This window comes from Schistocerca gregaria, chromosome 1 (assembly GCF_023897955.1).
Source record: "Schistocerca gregaria isolate iqSchGreg1 chromosome 1, iqSchGreg1.2, whole genome shotgun sequence".
Classification (NCBI taxonomy): Eukaryota; Metazoa; Arthropoda; class Insecta; order Orthoptera; family Acrididae; genus Schistocerca; species Schistocerca gregaria.
This window is the reverse complement of record NC_064920.1, coordinates 1,058,014,013-1,058,033,028: the sequence shown is the minus strand read 5'-3', so window position 1 is coordinate 1,058,033,028 and position 19,016 is coordinate 1,058,014,013. Positions and strand designations below refer to the sequence as shown.

The following is a 19,016-nucleotide window of genomic DNA, read 5'->3' as shown; positions in this document are numbered from 1 at the left end:
ATGTCGTTATTAAAAATTTTACTGACACATTTGTGTGATATATCTTAAAGTGTAATACTTGCATACAAGACCAACATTATATGTGAAAGCTTAACTTCTCTTGCAGCGTATTAATCTTATAGACCAATATTACATGTGAAAGCTTTGCCTTTCGTGTAGCAACATTATGTATATTAATTTAAACCATTAACTTTTTCTATTTGTGTGTTTACGCTACTTAGTGATGTTGCTATTGGCTGACTACATCACGTGTCCTAAGCTCTGAGTACTCGCTGTCATAGGTTGGCGAGATCACGTGACATGACCTATGACTGGCTTACAAAAGCGCATCGCAATTTCGATTTCAATGCTTTGGAAAGTAACATGTGGTGTTTGGTGGAATTCGAATGTATACTTTGGTAATACGAAAATATGCAGCGTACATGTTGCTGCACATCAAAGATCTTTCCCAAATGCTTTTTTTCCCTGTGTTTGTTTTTCTAAAGCGCCTGGAAATTCTACGCCCGTGTATAAAACCATAATCATTCAAAGGACTGATAAGTTATACAGTTCTGAGGGAAAATATCCTGTCAGTTAACAGGGAAAAAGTATGTTTTCACTCGGGAGAAAGTGTATTTTTAACCAAGAAATCCGGGAGAAACCCGGGAATTTTTTTTCCTTGTCCACATATACACCCTGTCTATCCACCTGTACCCACTGCCTCACCTTGCCTTTTCCTTTCTCTCTTCTGTCCACACCATTCCTTCTCCATCCAGATCATGGAATGAGTTCTCCTACCACTTTTCCTCTCTGCCCCAACACCATGTAGGCACAGTTCTTCCCCCACTCTCTTCTTTTTCTACCTCCTGCCCTTCTTTCTCGCTTCCCTTGCTCCCTCTTTGTATCCAACATGCACTTGTTCTCCCCCTTCCCCCTTTGCCTCCCCCCCCCCCCCCCCCTCCATCAGTCCCACTCCCCTCTCCCTCTTTCTACATCTCTTTTTGTTATATTTTGCATACTCTTTTCATCTTGTTGTGCAGGCAAAAAGTCATCTGTTTAAAGATTTGACAATTTCCCTCTACCCCCTCCTTGCATCTTATCTTACCCTGTTTCCACCTCCATCAGCTCAGGCAACTGCTTTCATTAGTTGAGTATCAATAATTAGTCTTTCCCTGGCCTTGGGAGTATGCATTTGGGTGTCTGTGTGGTTGTGTGTGTGAATTTGTGTACTGTTTCTAGAGAAAGAGCTACTTTTGAAAAGACAGTGTGAATACTGTTTTCTTTTATGTGTTACTGTGCTCTTTGCATCAATGCGCTATAGGTGAGTTGTTGCCTTTCCCTCATGTTACATTTTTCTCTATACAGGAATTTCCATTATCGTCAAAATTATATTTGGAGAGAGTGAAATTAGAATCAGCTTCCCATTTCAAATATCTCAGCAGCACAACTTCCAAAGACAACACTGTTAATCAGGAAATACTCAGTTGGACAAAGAAAGCATCCAGTTTTTACATTCAAATCAGAAAACCTATGTGACCATGAAAATTGACAAAAACAAAAACAACCATATACCTCACTACTTTATGCTCGTTGCCGTTATGGTTTAGAGACTTGTAACCTATGGAGAAAGACTTCATTGAATTCAAGTGACAGAAATGAGAATTACAAAAAAAGTATGAACCAAACTACTAAGAACAACAAAATCATAAATGAGGTGAATAGGAATGTAGCCAGCAACCAAGGCCTTCTTATTAGTTTAATAAAGAAACAGAAACTGCAGTGGTGTGGGTTCTACATGAGAATGGACAAGAAAAGATCAGACATAAAATATTTTGAAATTAATGTCCAACACAAAAGAGTGTGCAGAAGGCTGAGAAAATGTGGGATAGACACAGAGCAATCATGTATAGACAAGAGGGAATTGTTGTGGAAAAATGTCCAACAGAAGATCTATAAAAACAGGATGAGATGGCAAGCACTTGTACACCACATTGCAGAAACTCCAGATGAGAAATGATGATGATAATGGTGATAATATAGGGTATATAAATTGCAGAGGTAGATTTAGGCTCAAATACAGTAAGCAGGCTCAAATGATTGTAGGCTGTAAGAGTTATGCAGAGGTGAAGAGACTTACATAGGATATACTAGCATGGAGAGCTGCATCAAACCAGTCTTCAGAATAACAGCCTCAGAACAATATCAACATAATGCTTTTTCCTGTTATTATGCCAGCAATAATGAGATACTCACTTGCACCCATGTATGTTGTGTGTCAAGTTCCTTTAAGTTTCTAACGATGTTTTTCTGTGCCTAGATCATCTGTAGAAATAATTTTAAGGTTCTTCAGTTTCCTGTAATGATAATAAAGGTTTATCTTTCATATTTAACAAGCTCCACAAGAGAAAGTGGAAATCTCTTACATCTGTTACCCTTTCTGATGCCAAGCTGCCATTTTTAGGCTCCTCTAGTGAATTTTGCAGCTATATCTTGAATGGTTCATTAGGTCTGCCTTTCAAAGACATTACTCTAACACAAAAAGTTCTGGGAAAATACTGGAAATCACAAGGATTTGACAAACAGTACTCTGATTATAATTAATGCTTCTGGAAGACTATGTTTGTTGCTGCAGTGGTTGGTAATAGGAGCCTCTGAACCTGGAATCCAAAAGTCCTAATAATTATTGGAGTGTGTAATGAGATAGGCTTTTGATTTAATTTATGGTTTATTAATGTACCTATCTTTTGTCTGTTTCCGTGGGCAACTTTGTGATTTACTTTGTCACTAGAATAATGGAATCTAGATTGTGTAATAGGAAGGCATGGGAAATCTACATGAATATTATATTTAAATCTTTTGTTGGGGTAATGCATTTCAAAGCCCATAAGAAATAAATTCTGGAAAACCTGAATTTGACAAACCCTTAAGGATAGGTGGCAACTATCTCATGAAACCCCTCATATGAAAAGTTGTCAGAGAGGAATATACTACTGCCTGCTACATACTGCTCCAATAGAAACAACGAAGACAAGATTGCACTAATTATCATGCATGTGAAGGCATTTAAGCACTCTTCTCACACTCCATACAATAACAGTGATTTGTAAAATATGGATGTAAATATAGAAAATTCTAGAAAAATGTAAAGTCCTCTCTGAAGGCTTCTGTTTACTGTTATATGTGATAGCAATATTGTTCAGATACATTACTAGATTTAGATGCACTGGTTTGGGAGATTATCTCATAATGTGGCAGGATGAGAACATTTGCAAGATATTGTGTAACTTTGGTCATTATTAGTGGCAACACATGGCTGAAATAAGTATTTTGATCAACTTATCAATGTCTCAATTCTATTTTTTATCTTCTTGTTATCAGGACACCAAACAGTTTTATGTACTCAATTTTTTTAATGGACTATAAAAATTAAGGAAAGAGTACTACCTCTAATGACTGTTAATTAATTTTGAAATAATTAAATGTACCCGTGCTTGCTTCCTGTATTCATATTTAGAACTGTTGTTTCTGGTAAGAAACTGTCACACTTATATTAATCCAACAAATACTGCACATACATGACACTTAATTCAAGCCAAACATTCATCTGTTGAGCCAAAAACTGAACAGATGTCGTAATGTTGTGAGGAAATACAAGATACAAAGAAATTAAGTTTGCCACAGGTTTCCAAGATGGAATTAGATCTGGAACAAAAATTTTGTAGAGAAAGGAACAAAGATGGTTGCAGTGTGTGAGAATAAAAGAGTTCTTTGCAATGGTCTGAAATAACATGATCCATAGATTTGTGGAACAAGATGAAATGGAATAAAAGTCCAGTGAGCTGATCAAGCAAACCGTAATCAACATGAGGCCAAGTTCAGAGGAACAGTGTCACAGTCCTTCAAGATCAGAACTGGAACCAGGCAGCTAGATGGACTGTTCTGTATGCTCTTTAGTTCCATTTTTGATAAGGTGATCAGACAATGATTGTGAAAAATGTGAGGAGGGATAAATTTAGTATTTTAAAGTAAATGTGTGGTTTTTCCTACAAACTACAAAATTTCCATAAAACAGCTGTCAATGTGTGACTAGTGTTCAATGCAAACCTTTGACAGTATTTTGTTTCTTGTATTTGGGTAACTTAACACTGGCATGCAAGGGGAAACATATGTTAACACAGATTTTGAAGTGCATGTTATTTCTTAATAATGCATGTGATCCCATTATTTTATCTTACTTTACCCTTAGAATTACTAAAATTTTAATTTATGTTGTTTATACAGTATTTTTTGTAAAAACTAGCAAGGAAAATCAGGTGTGAAATATATTTCTAAGTCATGTGTTTATACTATTTCATTAATTATGCTTTATGTTCTCTCCTTTTTATAGCTAATCACAAGATTAATTGCTGCAGGAGCAGATGTCAATAGCAAAGAAAGAGGGGAAGCTGAGAAGTCAACATTACATGGGCACACAGCTCGATGTTTGGTATGCTCAGACACTTATAGCTTATAATTAATTTGGTTGAGATTAGTATTAAATGTTAATAGTGACATTTCTTTGCAGGAAATTAATGAATTGTCATATAGAGGAGAAGGTTGGATTGATGTAGAATTTTCTGGCAATTCCCCACTGTTCAAATCTCTTGAGTCAGAGAAGGTAAAGTAATTCTTTTTTATTTATAGCTATAAATGAATGTTTACTCATTATCATGACAGGCAAGCAAAAAAATTATTTCATTAGTTATATCGTCCATTGGTCATTGACGTGATATGTTTTTGTAGTGGTCTTCAGTCCTGACACTGGTTTGATGCAGTTCTCCATGCTACTCTATCCTGTTCAAGCTTCTTCATCTCCCAGTAATTACTGCAACCTACATCCTTCTGAATCTGCTTAGTGTATTCATCTCTTGGTCTCCCTCTACGATTTTTACCCTCCACGCTGCTCTCCAATGCTAAATTTGTGATCCCTTGATGCCTCAAAACATGTCCTACCAACCGGTCCCTTCTTTTTGTCTAGTTGTGCCACAAACTCCTCTTCTCCCCAATTCTATTCAAGACCTCCTCATTAGTTATGTGATCTACCCATCTAATCTTCAGCATTCTTCTGTAGCACCACATTTTGAAAGCTTCTATTCTCTTCTTGTCCAAACTAGTTATCGTCCATGTTTCACTTCCATACAAGGCTACACTCCATACAAATACTTTCAGAAACGACTTGCTGACACTTAAATCTATACTCGATGTTAACAAATTTCTCTTCTTCAGAAACGATTTCCTTGCCATTGCCAGTCTACATTTTATATCCTCTCTACTTCGACCATCATCAGTTATTTTACTCCCTACTACTACTACTACTACTATTACGTGATCAGGCCCAGTGGACCGCACGCATCTACAAGTTTCCTCCTCCACTGTATTCTGTCCATTTCTGCTATCCGCCATTCGTCCACATCTACTGAATTTGTTTTAAATCTTCATGGAGTCCATCCCTCCAAAGCTTCTTGTGTCTCCCTGGCGGTCTTTTTCCTGTAGGTGTGAAATCCAGGAGCTTCCGAGGCCATCTGTGATCCTCCATCCGGGCTACATGGCCGGCCCACTGCATTCGTTTGGCTTTCACAGCTCCTACTATGTTGGACTGCTGGTATAGTTCCTCAAGCTCTTGGTTGTGTCTGATCCTCCATTCCCCTGTATCTGCATCCAGAACCGGACCGAAGATCTTCCGAAGCACTTTTCTCTCAAAAACAAGGAGCTTATGGAAATCCTGCTTCCGGATACTCCATGTCTCACAGCCATATAGAACAACAGGCTGGATGAGGGTTTTGCATAGTTGAATCTTGAACTGTCTGGAGAGAGATTTGGACCGAAGCAGTTGTGCTAGGCTGTGGTAAGATCGGTTTCCCGCTTGTATTCTGGCATTGATTTCTGCTTCACATGACGATTTCTCAGTGAAAAGTGCCCCTAGGTATTTGAATTTTTGCATTCTCTTGTAGGAATGGTCCCCAACCTGCAGTGATTGTAGATGATCAGCAGTCTGACAATGACCACGTGTCATAACGAGGTACTCTGTCTTAGCTTCGTTTATGTTTAGACCAAATTTGCTGGCAGCCTCTATTAGTGCTTTGGTCATTTGCTCCAACTCCTCCTCCGACCTAGAGAGTAAACAGATGTCGTCTGCATAGGCTAATTATGTCAGTCTCTTTCCTTCGATTTCAATCCCTTCGTTCTCTTGGAAGGTCTCGCGTACGATCTTCTCGAGGGCAAAGTTGAACAGGATAGCGGACAACCCATCTCCTTGCCTGAGTCCTGTCACAATTTCAGATTCCTCAGTTATGCGATTTCCCATCTTCACCTTTGCATGTGTTTCGTTCAGACAGATCTTTATCAGATTGATGAGTTTCTCTGCTATGCCAAACTCCCTTAAACAGCTGAGCAGGCTCTTGCGATGTATGCAATCATAGGCCTTCTTAAAATATACAAATCTTTACTATATTCACCCAGTTTCTCAGTGTGCTGCCGGAGACTGAAGATGTGATCTACTGTTGACCGTCCTGGCTGGAAACCTCCCTGGTACTCCCCAGTCACCGATTCTGCCACTGGCTGAATTCTATGTATGAGGCAATTGGACAAGATCTTATAGCAGATGTTAAGCAGGGCGATTCCTCAATAGTTGTCACATTTCAGTTTGTCGCCCTTCTTATGTATTGGACAAATCAGAGCTGTTTTCCATTCTCCTGGTGGTTCTTCTTTGGTCTATATTGCCTGTATCAGTCGGTGTATTTTTTCTGCAAGTTTCTCTCCTCCTGCCAGGATCATTTCAGCCTGTATTTCATCTTCACCTGGACTCTTATTCTGTTTAAGGTGTCTGATTCTGGTTTTTATCTTCATCCAGGGTAGGTGGGGGATAGTCTGCATCGGCTGTAATTGGGTACTGGAAATCAAACTGCAGTTCGGGTTCATCACAATTTAGCACCTGTCGAAAGTACTCTTTCCATCTCTCATTATGTCCCTATTGTTCGTCAAGATCTTATCACGGGAATCTTTGACAAATTTCTCCTTGGCCTGGTGACCTTTGCAGAGGTACTTCACCCTCAGAAACATTTCCCTCGTCTTTTGTCCTCTGAAGTCTGTTTCTGCTTCAGTGATGATATGCCTTATGTATTTCCTCTTTGCTCTTCTCAGAATTGCGTGTGTAGCCTTTCGGACCTCCACAAATTGTGCTTTGGCCTGTGCCAGATTTGTCCCCTTCAGCCATTTGTTCCTGGCTCCCTTTCTCCTTTCCAGGGCATCTGCACATTCCTTTCCAAACCATATCTAATTGCTCACTGGGTTTCCTGTGAGTGTTTCCTTTGCTGTATCCCTAACTGAGCTCTGGATGTTTCCCCATATTAGTTCAAGGTCCTGATTCGCGTCCACTTCACTGAGTGCTTCAAGGCGGTTACTAAGTTGCAACTGGTATCTGGTCTTCATTGCCTCATCTTTCAGTTTCTCCACATGGTACCTTTCCACTCTTTTTAACTTAGGCCCCGTTCTTCCTTTACACTGTATGTTTAAATGCCCTCTGACCAGGAAATGATCACTCCCACCTTCGGCACCCTGCGCTGTCTTAATGTCTAACACCCATCTCTTGGCTCTGAGATCAACGGCAACATGGTCTATTTGATTTACAGTTCTCCCATCTGGTGATACCCAGGTTCCTTTATGTATGTTTTTCCGCTGGAAGTTTGTGCTGGAGATAAACAACCCTAAGGCTGTAGTGAAGCTGATAAACCTAACTCCATTGTCATTGCTTAGGTTGTGTAGACTGTGCCTACCTGTTGTGTCTTGGAATATCTGTTCTTTCCTAACCTTGGCATTCATATCACCAAGGAGGATCTTCAGGTGTCCATGTGGTATAGCGTCCATCACTGCCTCTAGCTGTGCACAGAACTCGTCTTTCACTTCACATTCGCTCTCCTCCGTGGGAGCATGACAGTTCACAAAAGTTGCCTTAATATGATTTACTTCCATTGTTAGAACAGATATTCTTGGGTTGACTGAAACGAATTCTGAAACATTAGTGGCCAACGTCTTACTGACGCAGAAACCAGTGCCTAACAGATGACCTCGTTCCCACCGGATTTCTTGCAGTGCAACTAGGTCTAGTTCGTACCTCTGAATTTCTTTGACCACACTGATTGCAGCTTCTGTGCTGTACAGACTCCTTACATTCCACGTTCCAAATCATATACCGTTTCTCTGCCATTGACGTCATCTATTTTTGTCAGTAATGTTCCGAGGCTTACTTGTAGTCTTGAAAGCATGTTTAATTTTTTACGGAGAGAGGGTGCTGGCCTCCCGTCCAACCTGCGGTGTTACCCTCACAGCTCACAGGACTGCTGGCTTTTCTTAAGGGGTGGGCCCCCCTCAGGAGTTGGGTTATAAGTAGGAATAAGAAAATTGGAAAGACGCCCTCGGGCCTCGAAACCTAATACCGTTGGGGTCAAAAAAGCAAGAGTTGGCCAAGGGAGGCCGACAGGGAAGGAGAAAGAAGGAGCCTGACACAAGTAAGTGGAAGCAATGTCAGACTCAGATCGGGTCCCCGCGGTTGCCACCCGCGTGCTTCTAGCTGAAGCCCCTGGGGGCTATTTTACTCCCTAAATAGCAAAACTCCTTTACTACTTTAAGTGTCTCATTTCCTAATCTAATTGCCTCAGCATCACCCAATTTAATTTGACTGCATTCCATTATCCTCGTTTTGCTTTTGTTGATGTTCATCTTATATCCTCCTTTCAAGACACTGTCCATTCCATTCAACTGCTCTTCCAAGTCCTTTGCTGTCTCTCACAGAATTACAATGTCATCGGCGAACCTCAAAGTTTTTATTTCTTCTCCATGAATTTTAATACCTACTCCGAATTTTTCTTTTGTTTCCTTTACTGCTTGTTCAACATACAGATTGAATAACATCGGGGAGAGGCTACAACCCTGTCTCACTCCCTTCCCAACCACTGCTTCCCTTTCATGCCCTTCGACTCTTATGACTGCTATCTGGTTTCTGTACAAATTGTAAATAGCCTTATGCTCCCTGTATTTTACCCCTGCCACCTTCAGAATTTGAGAGAGAGTATTCCAGTTAACATTGTCAAAAGCTTTCTCTAAGTCTACAAATGCTAGAAACATAGGTTTGCCTTTTCTTAATCTTTCTTCTAAGATAAGTCTTGAGGTTAGTGTTGCCTCACGTGTTCCAACATTTCTACGGAATCCAAACTGATCTTCCCCGAGGTCCACTTCTACCAGTTTTTCCATTCGTCTGTAAAGAATTCTCGTTAGTATTTTGCAGCTGTGACTTATTAAACTGATAGTTTGGTAATTTTCACATCTGTCAACACCTGCTTTCTTTGGGATTGGAATTATTATATTCTTCCTGAAGTCTGAGGGTATTTCGCCTGTCTCATACACCTTACTCACCAGATGGTAGAGTTATGTCATGACTGGCTCTCCCAAGGCCGTCAGTAGTTCTAATGGAATGTTGTCTACTCCCGGGGCCTTGTTTCGACTCAGGTCTTTCAGTGCCCGGTCAAACTCTTCATGCAGAATCTTATCTCCCATTTCGTCTTCATCTACATCCTCTTCCATTTCCATAATATTCTCCTCAAGTACATCGCCCATGTATAAACCCTCTATATAAACCTTCCACCTTTCCACCTTCCATTCTTTGCTTAGAACTGTGTTTCCATCTGAGCTCTTGATATTCATACAAGTCTTTCTCTTCTCTCCAAAGGTGTCTTTAATTTTCCTGCAGGCAGTATCTATCTTACCCCTAGTGAGATAAGCCTTTACATCCTTACCTTTGTCCTCTAGCCATCCCTGCTTAGCCATTTGGCACTTCCTGTCGATCTCATTTTTGAGATGTTTGTATTCCTTTTTGCCTGCTTCGTTTACTGCGTTTTTACGTTTTCTCCTTTCATCAATTAAAGTCAATATTTCTTCTGTTACCCAAGGATTTCTATTAGCCCTCGTCTTTTTACCTACTTGATCGCCTGCTGCCTTCACTATTTCATCCCTCAAAGCTACCCATTCTTCTTCTACTGTATTTCTTTCCCCCAGTTCTGTCAATTGTTCCCTTATGCTCTCCCTGAAACACTTTACAACCTCTGGTTTTTTTAGTCTATACAGGTCCCATCTCCTTAATTTAGCACCTTTTTGTAGTTTCTTCAGTTTTAATCTACAGTTCATAACCAATAGATTGTGGTCAGAGTCCACATCTGCCCCTGGAAATGTTTTACAATTTAAAACTTGGTTCCTAAATCTCTGTCTTACCATTATGTAATCTATCTGATACCTTTTAGTATCTCCAGGATTCTTCCATGTATACAACCTTCTTTTATGATTCTTGAAACAAGTATTAGCTATGATTAAGTTATGCTCTGTGCAAAATTCTATCAGACGGCTTCCTCTTTCATTTCTTCCCCCCAATCCATATTCACCTACTATGTTTCCTTCTCTCCTTTTTCCTACTGACGAATTACAGTCACCCATGACTATTAAATATTCGTCTCCCTTCACTACCTGAATAATTTCTTTTATCTCATCATACATTTCATCGATTTCTTCATCATCTACAGAGCTAGTTGGCATATAAACTTGTACTACTGTAGTAGGTGTGGGCTTTGTATCTCTCTTGGCCACAATAATGTGTTCACTATGCTGTTTGTAGTAGCTTACCCGCATTCCAATTTTCCTATTCATTATTAAACCTACTCCTGCATTACCCCTATTTGACTTTGTGTTTATAACCCTGTAGTCACCTGACCAGAAGTCTCGTTCCTCCTGCCACCGAACTTCACTAATTCCCACAATATCTAACTTTAACCTATCCATTTGCCTTTTTAAATTTTCTAACCTACCTGCCCGATTAAGGGATCTGACAATCCACATTCCGATCCGTAGAATGCCAGTTTTCTTTCTCCTGATAACGACATCCTCTTGTGTATGTGTGCTAGACATGCACAATAAATAAAACACACAAACACACACACAGAATTTCTAGCTTTCGCAACCGACGGTTGCTTCTTCAGGAAAGAGGGAAGGAGAGAGAAAGACAAAAGGATGTGGGTTTTAAGGGAGAGGGTAAGGAGTCATTCCAATCCCGGGAGTGGAAAGACTTACCTTAGGGGGAAAAAAGGACAGGTGTACACTCGCACACACACACATATCCATCCGCACATACACAGACACAAGCAGACATTTGTAAAGACAAAGAGTTCTGGCAGAGATGTCAGTCGAGGCGGAAGTACAGAGGCAATGAAGTTGTTGAAAGCCACATTCAGAGTATGATCCAGTCCCGGGAAGTATCCTACCACAAGTGGGGCACTTTTAGGGTTCTTCTGTGAGAGGTTTGTGTTTGAGGGGATGAGGAAGTGGCTCTGGTTATTTGCTTCTGTACCAGGTCGGGAGGGTAGTTGCGGGATGCGAAAGCTGTTTTCAGGTTTTTTGTGTAATGGTTCAGGGATTCAGGACGACCAGATTTGTTTGCCACGAAGGCCTAGGCTGTAGGGAAGGGTCCGTTTGATATGGAATGGGTGGCGGCTGTCTTAATGGAGGTACTGTTGCTTGTTAGTGGGTTTGATGTGGACGGATGTGTGAAGCTGGCCATTGGACAGATGGAGGTCAACGTCAAGGAAAGTGGCATGGGATTTGGAGTAGGACCTGGTGAATCTGATGGAACCAAATGAGCTGAGGTTGGAGAGGAAATTCAGGAGTTGTTCTTCACTGTGAGTCCAGATCATGAAGATGTCATCAATAAATATGTACCAAACTTTGGCTTGGCAGGCTTGGGTAACCAAGAAGGCTTCCTCTAAGCAACCCATAAATAGGTTGGCATACAATGGGGCCATCCTGGTACCCATGACTGTTCCCTTTAATTGTTGGTATGTCTGGCCTTCAAAAGTGAAGAAGTTGTGGGTCAGGATGAAGCTGGCTATGGTGACGAGGAAAGATGTTTTAGGTAGGGTGGCAGGTGACTGGCGTGAAGGAAGTGTTCCATTGCAGCGAGGCCTTGGACGTGTGCAATATTTGTGTATAGGGAAGTGGCATCAGTGGTTACAAGGAGGGTTTCCGGGGGTAACAGACTGGGTAAGGATTCCAGGCGTTCGAGAAAGTGGTTGGTGTCTTTGATGAATGATGGGAGACTGCATGTAAGGGGTTGAGGTGTTGATCTACGTAGGCAGAGATACGTTCTGTGGGGGCTTGGTAACCAGCTACAGTGGGGCGGCCGGGATGTTTGGGTTTGTTAATTTTAGGAAGTAGGTAGAAGGTAGGAGTGTGAGGTGTCGGTGGGGTCATGAGTTTGATGGAGTAAGGTGAAAGGTTTTGTAGGGGGCCTAAGGTTCTGAGGATTCCTTTAAGCTCTGCCTGGACATCAGGAATGGGATTACCTTGGCAAACTTTGTATGTAGAGTTGTCTGAAAGCTGACGCAGTCCCTCATCCACATACTCCTGACGATCAAGTACCACGGTCGTGGAACCCTTGTCATCCAGAAGAATGATGATGGATCGGTCAGCTTTCAGATCACGGATAGCCTGGGCTTCTGCTGTGGTGATGTTGGGAGTAGGATTAAGGTTTTTCATGAAAGATTGAGAGGCAAGGCTGGAAGTGAGAAATTCCTGGAAGGTTTGGAGAGGGTGTTTGAGTGTCTTTCCGCCGTCCACCTAACCTTCGTAACCTCTTGGTTCATCCCTATGAAATCCCCAAACCACCCTCCCTACCCTCTGGCTCCTACCCTTGTAACTGCCCCCGGTGTAAAACCTGTCCTATGCACCCTCCCACCACCACCTACTCCAGTCCTGTATCCCGGAAGGTGTACACGATCAAAGGCAGAGTCACGTGTGAAAGCACCTACGTGATTTACCAACTGACCTGCCTACACTGTGACGCTTTCTATGTGGGAATGACCAGCAACAAACTGTCCATTCACATGAATGGACACAGGCAGACAGTGTTTGTTGGTAATGAGGATCACCCTGTGGCTAAACATGCCTTGGTGCACGGCCAGCACATCTTGGCACAGTGTTACATCATCCGGCTTATCTGGATACTTCCCACCAACACCAACCTATCTGAACTCTGAAGATGGGAATTTGCCCTTCAGTATATCCTCTCTTCTCGATATCCGCCAGGCTTCAACCTCCGCTAATTTCAAGTTGCTGCCGCTCGTACCTCACCTGTCTTTCAACTTCTTTGCCTCTGTACTTCCACTTCGACTAACATTTCTGCCCGAACTCTTTGCCTTTACAAATGTCTGCTTGTGTGTGTATGTGCGGATGGATATGTGTGTATGTGTGAGTGTACACCTGTCCTTTTTTCCCCCTAAGGTAAGTCTTTCCGCTCCCCGGATTGGAATGACTCCTTACGCTCTCCCTTAAAACCCACATCCTTTCGTCTTTCCCTCTCCTTCCCTCTTTCCTGAAGAAGCAACCGTCGGTTGCGAAAGCTAGAAATTCTGTGTGTGTATTTGTGTGTTTTATTTATTGTGCCTGTCTACCGGCGCTTTCCCGCTTGGTAAGTCTTGGAAGCTTTGTTTTTAATATATTTTTCCCCATTCCACATGGGAAAAATATATCTAAAAACAAAGATGATGAGACTTACCAAACAAAAGCGCTGGTAGGTCAATAGACACACAAACAAACACAAACATACACACAAAATTATAGCTTTCGCAACCAATGGTTGCTTCTTCAGGAAAGATGGAAGGAGAGGGAAAGACGAAAGGATGTGGGTTTTAAGGGAGAGGGTAAGGAGTCATTCCAATCCCGGGAGTGGAAAGACTTACCTTAGGGGGAAAAAAGGACAGGTATACACTCACACACACACACACACACACACACACACACACATATCCATCCACACATATACAGACACAAGCAGACATATTTAAAGGCAAAGAGTTTGGGCAGAGATGTCAGTCGAGGCCGAAGTACACAGGCAAAGATGTTGTTGAAAGACAGGTGAGGTGTGAGTGGCGGCAACTTGAAATTAGCGGAGGTTGAGGCCTAGCGGATAACAAGAAGAGAGGATATACTGAAGGGCAAGTTCCCAACTCCGGAGTTCTGACGGGTTGGTGTTAGTGGGAAGTATCCAGATAACCCTGACGGTGTAACACTGTACCAAGATGTGCTGGCCGTGCACCATGGCATGTTTAGCCTCAGGGTGATCCTCATTACCATCAAACACTGTCTTCCTGTGTCCTTCATGTGAATGGACAGTTTGTTGCTGGTCATTCCTACATAGAATGCTTCACAGTGTAGGCAGGTCAGTTGGTAAATCACGTGGGTGCTTTCATACGTGGCTCTGCCTTTGATCATGTACACCTTCCGGGTTACAGGACTGGAGTAGGTGGTGGTGAGAGGGTGCATGGGACAGGTTTTACACCGGGGCGGTTACAAGGGTAGGAGCCAGAGGGTAAGGAGGGTGGTTTGGGGATTTGATAGGGATGAACTAAGAGGTTACGAAGGTTAGGTGGATGGCGGAAAGACACTCTTGGTGGAGTGGGGAGGATTTCATGAAGGATGAATCTCATTTCAGGGCAGGATTTGAGGAAGTCGTATCCCTGCTGGAGAGCCACATTCAGAGTCTGATCCAGTCCTGGAAAGTATCCTGTCACAAGTGGATCACTTTTGTGGTTATTCTGTGGGTGGTTCTGGGTTTGAGGGGATGAGGAAGTGGCTCTGGTTATTTGCTTCTGTACCAGGTCGGGAGGATAGTTGCGGGATGCGAAAGCTGTTTTCAGATTGTTGGTGTAATGGTTCAGGGATTCCTGACTGGACCAGATTCGTTTGCCACGAAAACCTAGGCTGTAGGGAAGGGACCGTTTGATGTGGAATGGGTGGCAGCTGTCATAATGGAGGTACTGTTTCTTGTTGGTGGGTTTGATGTGAACGGACGAGTGAAGCTGGCCATTGGACAGGTGGAGGTCAACGTCAAGGAAAGTGGCATGGGATTTTGAGTAGGACCAGGTGAATCTGATGGAACCGAATGAGTTGAGGTTGGAGAGGAAATTCTGGAGTTCTCCTTCACTGTGAGTCCAGATCATGAAGATGTCATCAATAAATCTGTACCAAACTTTGGGTTGGCGGGCCTGGGTAACCAAGAAGGCTTCCTCTAAGCGATCCATGAATAGGTTGGCGTACGAGGGAGCCATCCTGGTACCCATGGCTTTTCCCTTTAATTGTTGGTATGACTGGCCTTCAAAAGTGAAGAAGTTGTGGGTCAGGATGAAGCTGGCTAAGGTAATGAGGAAAGAGGTTTTAGGTAGGGTGGCAGGTGATCAGCGTCAAAGGAAGTGCTCGATTGCTTCAAGGCCCTGGACTTGCGGAATATTTGTGTATAAGGAAGTGAGTGGTTACAAGGATGGTATCTGGGGATAACAGATTGGGTAAGTATCCAGGCATTCGAGAAAGTGGTTGGTATCTTTGATGAAGGATGGGAGACTGCATGTAATGGGTTGAAGGTGTTGACATACCTAGGCAGAGATACATTCTGTGGGGGCTTGGTAACCAGCTACAATGGGGCGGCCGGGATGATTGGGTTTGTGAATTTTAGGAAGAAGGTAGAAGGTAGGGGTGCAGGGTGTCGGTAGGGGCAGGAGGTTGATGGAGTCAGGTGAAAGGTTTTGTAGGGGGCCTAAGGTTCTGAGGATTCCTTGAAGCTTCGCCTTGACATCAGGAATGGGATGACCTTGGCAAACTTTGTATGTGGTGTTGTCCGAAAGCTGACGCAGTCCTTCATCCACATACTCCCGACGATCAAGTACCACGGTCGTGGAACCGTTGTCCGCCGGAAGAATGACGATGGATCGGTCAGCCTTCAGATCACAGATAGCTTGTGCTTCAGCAGTGGTGATGTTGGGAGCTGGATTAAGGTTTCTTAAGAAGGATTGAGAGGCAAGGCTGGAAGTCAGAAATTCCTGGAAGGTTTGGAGATGGTGATTTTGAGGAAGAGGAGGTGGGTCCTGCTGTGACGGAGGACGGAACTATTCCAGGCAGGGTTCAATTTGGATAGTGTCTTGGGGAGTTGGATCATTAGGAGTAGGATTAGGATCATTTTTCTTCGTGGCAATGTGATATTTCCAGCAGAGAGTATGAGTGTAGGACAGTAAATCTTTGACGAGGGCTGTTTGGTTGAACCTGGGAGTGGGGCTGAAGGTGAGGCCTTTGGAAAGGACAGATGTTTCGGATTGGGAGAGAGGTTTGGAGAAAAGATTAACTACTGACTTAGGGTGATGTGGTTCCAGATTGTGTTGATTGGAATTTTGAGGTTTTGGAGGGAGTGGAGCTGGAAGTGGGAGATTGAGTAGATGGGAGAGACTGGGTTTGTGTGCAATGAGAGGAGGTTGAGGTTTGCTGGAAAGGTTGTGAAGGGTGATTGAGTTTCCTTTCTGGAGGTGGGAAACCAGGAGATTGGATAATTTTTTGAGGTGGAGGGTGGCATGCTGTTCTAATTAGCGGTTGGCGTGTAGGAGGATGCTCTGAACAGGCGGTGTGGATGTGGGAGAGGAAAGAGTGAGGACTTTTCTTAAGGATAGGAGTTGACGGGTTTGTTCATTGGCTGAGTTGATGTGTAGGTGAAGGATTAGGTGGGTGAGGGCAATGGATTGTTCGGTTTGAAACTGGTATAGGGACTGATGGAAAGAAGGGTTGCAGCCAGAGATGGGAACTTTAAGTGTGAGGCCTTTGGGGGTAATGCCTAATGTCAGACAAGCCTGAGAAAATAAAATATGGGAGCATGATCTGGCTAGTGCGAAGGCATGTTTGCGGAGGGAATGTAAATATAACTTAATGGGGTCGTTGTCCTACTAGGTCGAAATTTATGATTTTGTGAAATTATATTAGCTAGCTAAATTCACAAATATCTTCTGTGATTTTTGTTTGCTGCATATTTTGTCATGCCTTGTCAACAAATAATAGTAAAAAGATTATAATATTCATGAATTTAAGTTAAACCCATACCTAAAGCACAACACAGCAAGACCAGAAGTTCATTTACAACAATAAAATGATGAAAAACATTTACAACTCTCCATAGACATCACTGGTTTTTTTTTGTCCATACATGAACCTATGTGGTGGTTTTATAATTCTCATAACTAATATATCCTGTGATAATTTTTCTTTTTCAGTTACAATCCCATACACTATCTTGTTTTTACATTCTGCACTCACTGTCTCCTTTAATTCCACTGTTAAATGAAACCAAGGTTGTTTTTCAACAATATTTTCATTAGTAATCCTTTCCCTTAATGTTACTGGCATGTAGAAATAGCATATTTTCTTATTGAAATGAAACATTTCAAAGAAATCAGTATAGTTCAATACATTACCACAAAAGCCATTCCAGTTAATTTCAAACTTAAGTAAATGTAATCATATTCTTCCCCCAACATACAAGTTGCAATTGTTTGTAGAATTTAGATCATCTTTACCACACTGATTCTTTACTAACTGTAGATTTTGGATAAATTTCTGCATCCATTGTTGAAAACTCTCCTGTTGCTGACAAACCAAATACCTCATTTCCATTTTCCTCAGACACAAATTCATGTTTCAAAACAAGAAAACAGCCTATCTCCTCATCAGCATCATCTACTTCAATTATCAAATTCTACATAATCAGTACATGAAGTAACTCAACTGAGTCACATTTTTGTCTAATTTGTTTATTTTGTCCTGAACCTTGTTAATACAAACTTTATCTCAATTGTTGTCTGCCATTAATTTTTCTTTTTTGTCAGTTGTTGTCTTCTGTTAATTTTTCATTTTTGTCTAATTGCTCAGTAATGTCGTTCATCTTTTTGAAATTAGCTAATTCTACTTCAACGTTAGTTTCTGATTTACTGGGTTTTCCATCATATTCTACAAATCTGCTGCTTGTTGCTTTAATTTTGGCTGATTGTTCAGTACATCATTAACCTCTTAATTACTTTTGAAAAACATTATCCATTTTCCATTGTAGATTATCCAGTGCCCCCGCCCCCCCCCCCCCCCCCCCTAGGATGAAATTCATGTCCACATCTGTCTGTATCTAGAGTCAGCCACATTAAGGTTGGATGTTACACTGGCCCCCGCATGTTAATTTACCAGTTGGATTCATTCCAGGGTGTGCAGGTGGATGTGATAAGTAATTGATTTATTCTTGCAAACAAATTAGTTAGTACATTTTTATAAGTCTCTCACTTTCTTTAATGTTTGATGATTGTGTGTACTTCTTCCATGTCAAAAATATATTCAACTGCCTTTATCTCTGCTTCTGATTTTGGTTCATTTTTTGTCATGTTTGTTCACTCCTTACACATGAAAAAAATTAGAGAACAATAAATACAAACGCTGTAATATTAAAAATTTTATAATGCTTCACATGTCCTTGTTTGTTGTTGTTGTCATCAGTGTTAAGTTTCTAGTCCACTGTTAATTTCATAAATTTTTCAGTACACAAGAATTCCTTCAGACATGATTTTCTGTTATTATTCCTGTAACATCTAAATTTAATTAGTACCTATTATTTTGTTTTATCAAAGTAGACATCCACTATTATAATCTATCATTTATTGTGTCAAGTCTAAAATTATGATTTAGTCAAGACATTTTAGATTACAATCCTCAAAGGCATCCTCTGTGATTTTGTTTGTTGCATACGAGGTGGAATCCAAAATTTCCGGGTACTGGTGCTACCATCTGGAAAGTAGGAGTAGTAGATCTTTGCACTGCTAGATGGTGAGAGCTGCATATCTGATGAGTCAGTGTGCGGGGTGGTATTCAGCTGGGAGGACGTGTTGTGTGTCCACAGTGATTTCCGTAATACGATGTGTTTGGTGTGTGGCAATTTTACGATGTATCCATGAACAGAACATCGCTTGTGCATCAGATTCTGTGTAAAAAGTGCTATGGAGACACTTGCAATGATTCTACAAGTGTTTGGGGGACAGAGCATGGGCCGTCCCAGTGGAAGAGCCCAGGTTCTCCAAGACCCAAAAAAGTGAGACAGGTGAAGAGCAAAGTCAAGA

At 41.7% G+C, this 19,016-nt stretch overlaps 1 protein-coding gene across 1 annotated transcript in view; it reads left to right on the top strand.

Moving 5' to 3' along the window:
* The window catches only part of LOC126281065 (serine/threonine-protein phosphatase 6 regulatory ankyrin repeat subunit C-like), a 333,306-nt gene that overhangs the window by 208,141 nt on the left and 106,149 nt on the right, over nucleotides 1-19,016 (top strand). The window contains exons 8-9 of the mRNA XM_049979813.1: nucleotides 4,367-4,465; nucleotides 4,544-4,636. Coding sequence (XP_049835770.1) covers nucleotides 4,367-4,465; nucleotides 4,544-4,636 — 192 coding nt within the window. The remainder of the gene's footprint in view (nucleotides 1-4,366; nucleotides 4,466-4,543; nucleotides 4,637-19,016) is intronic.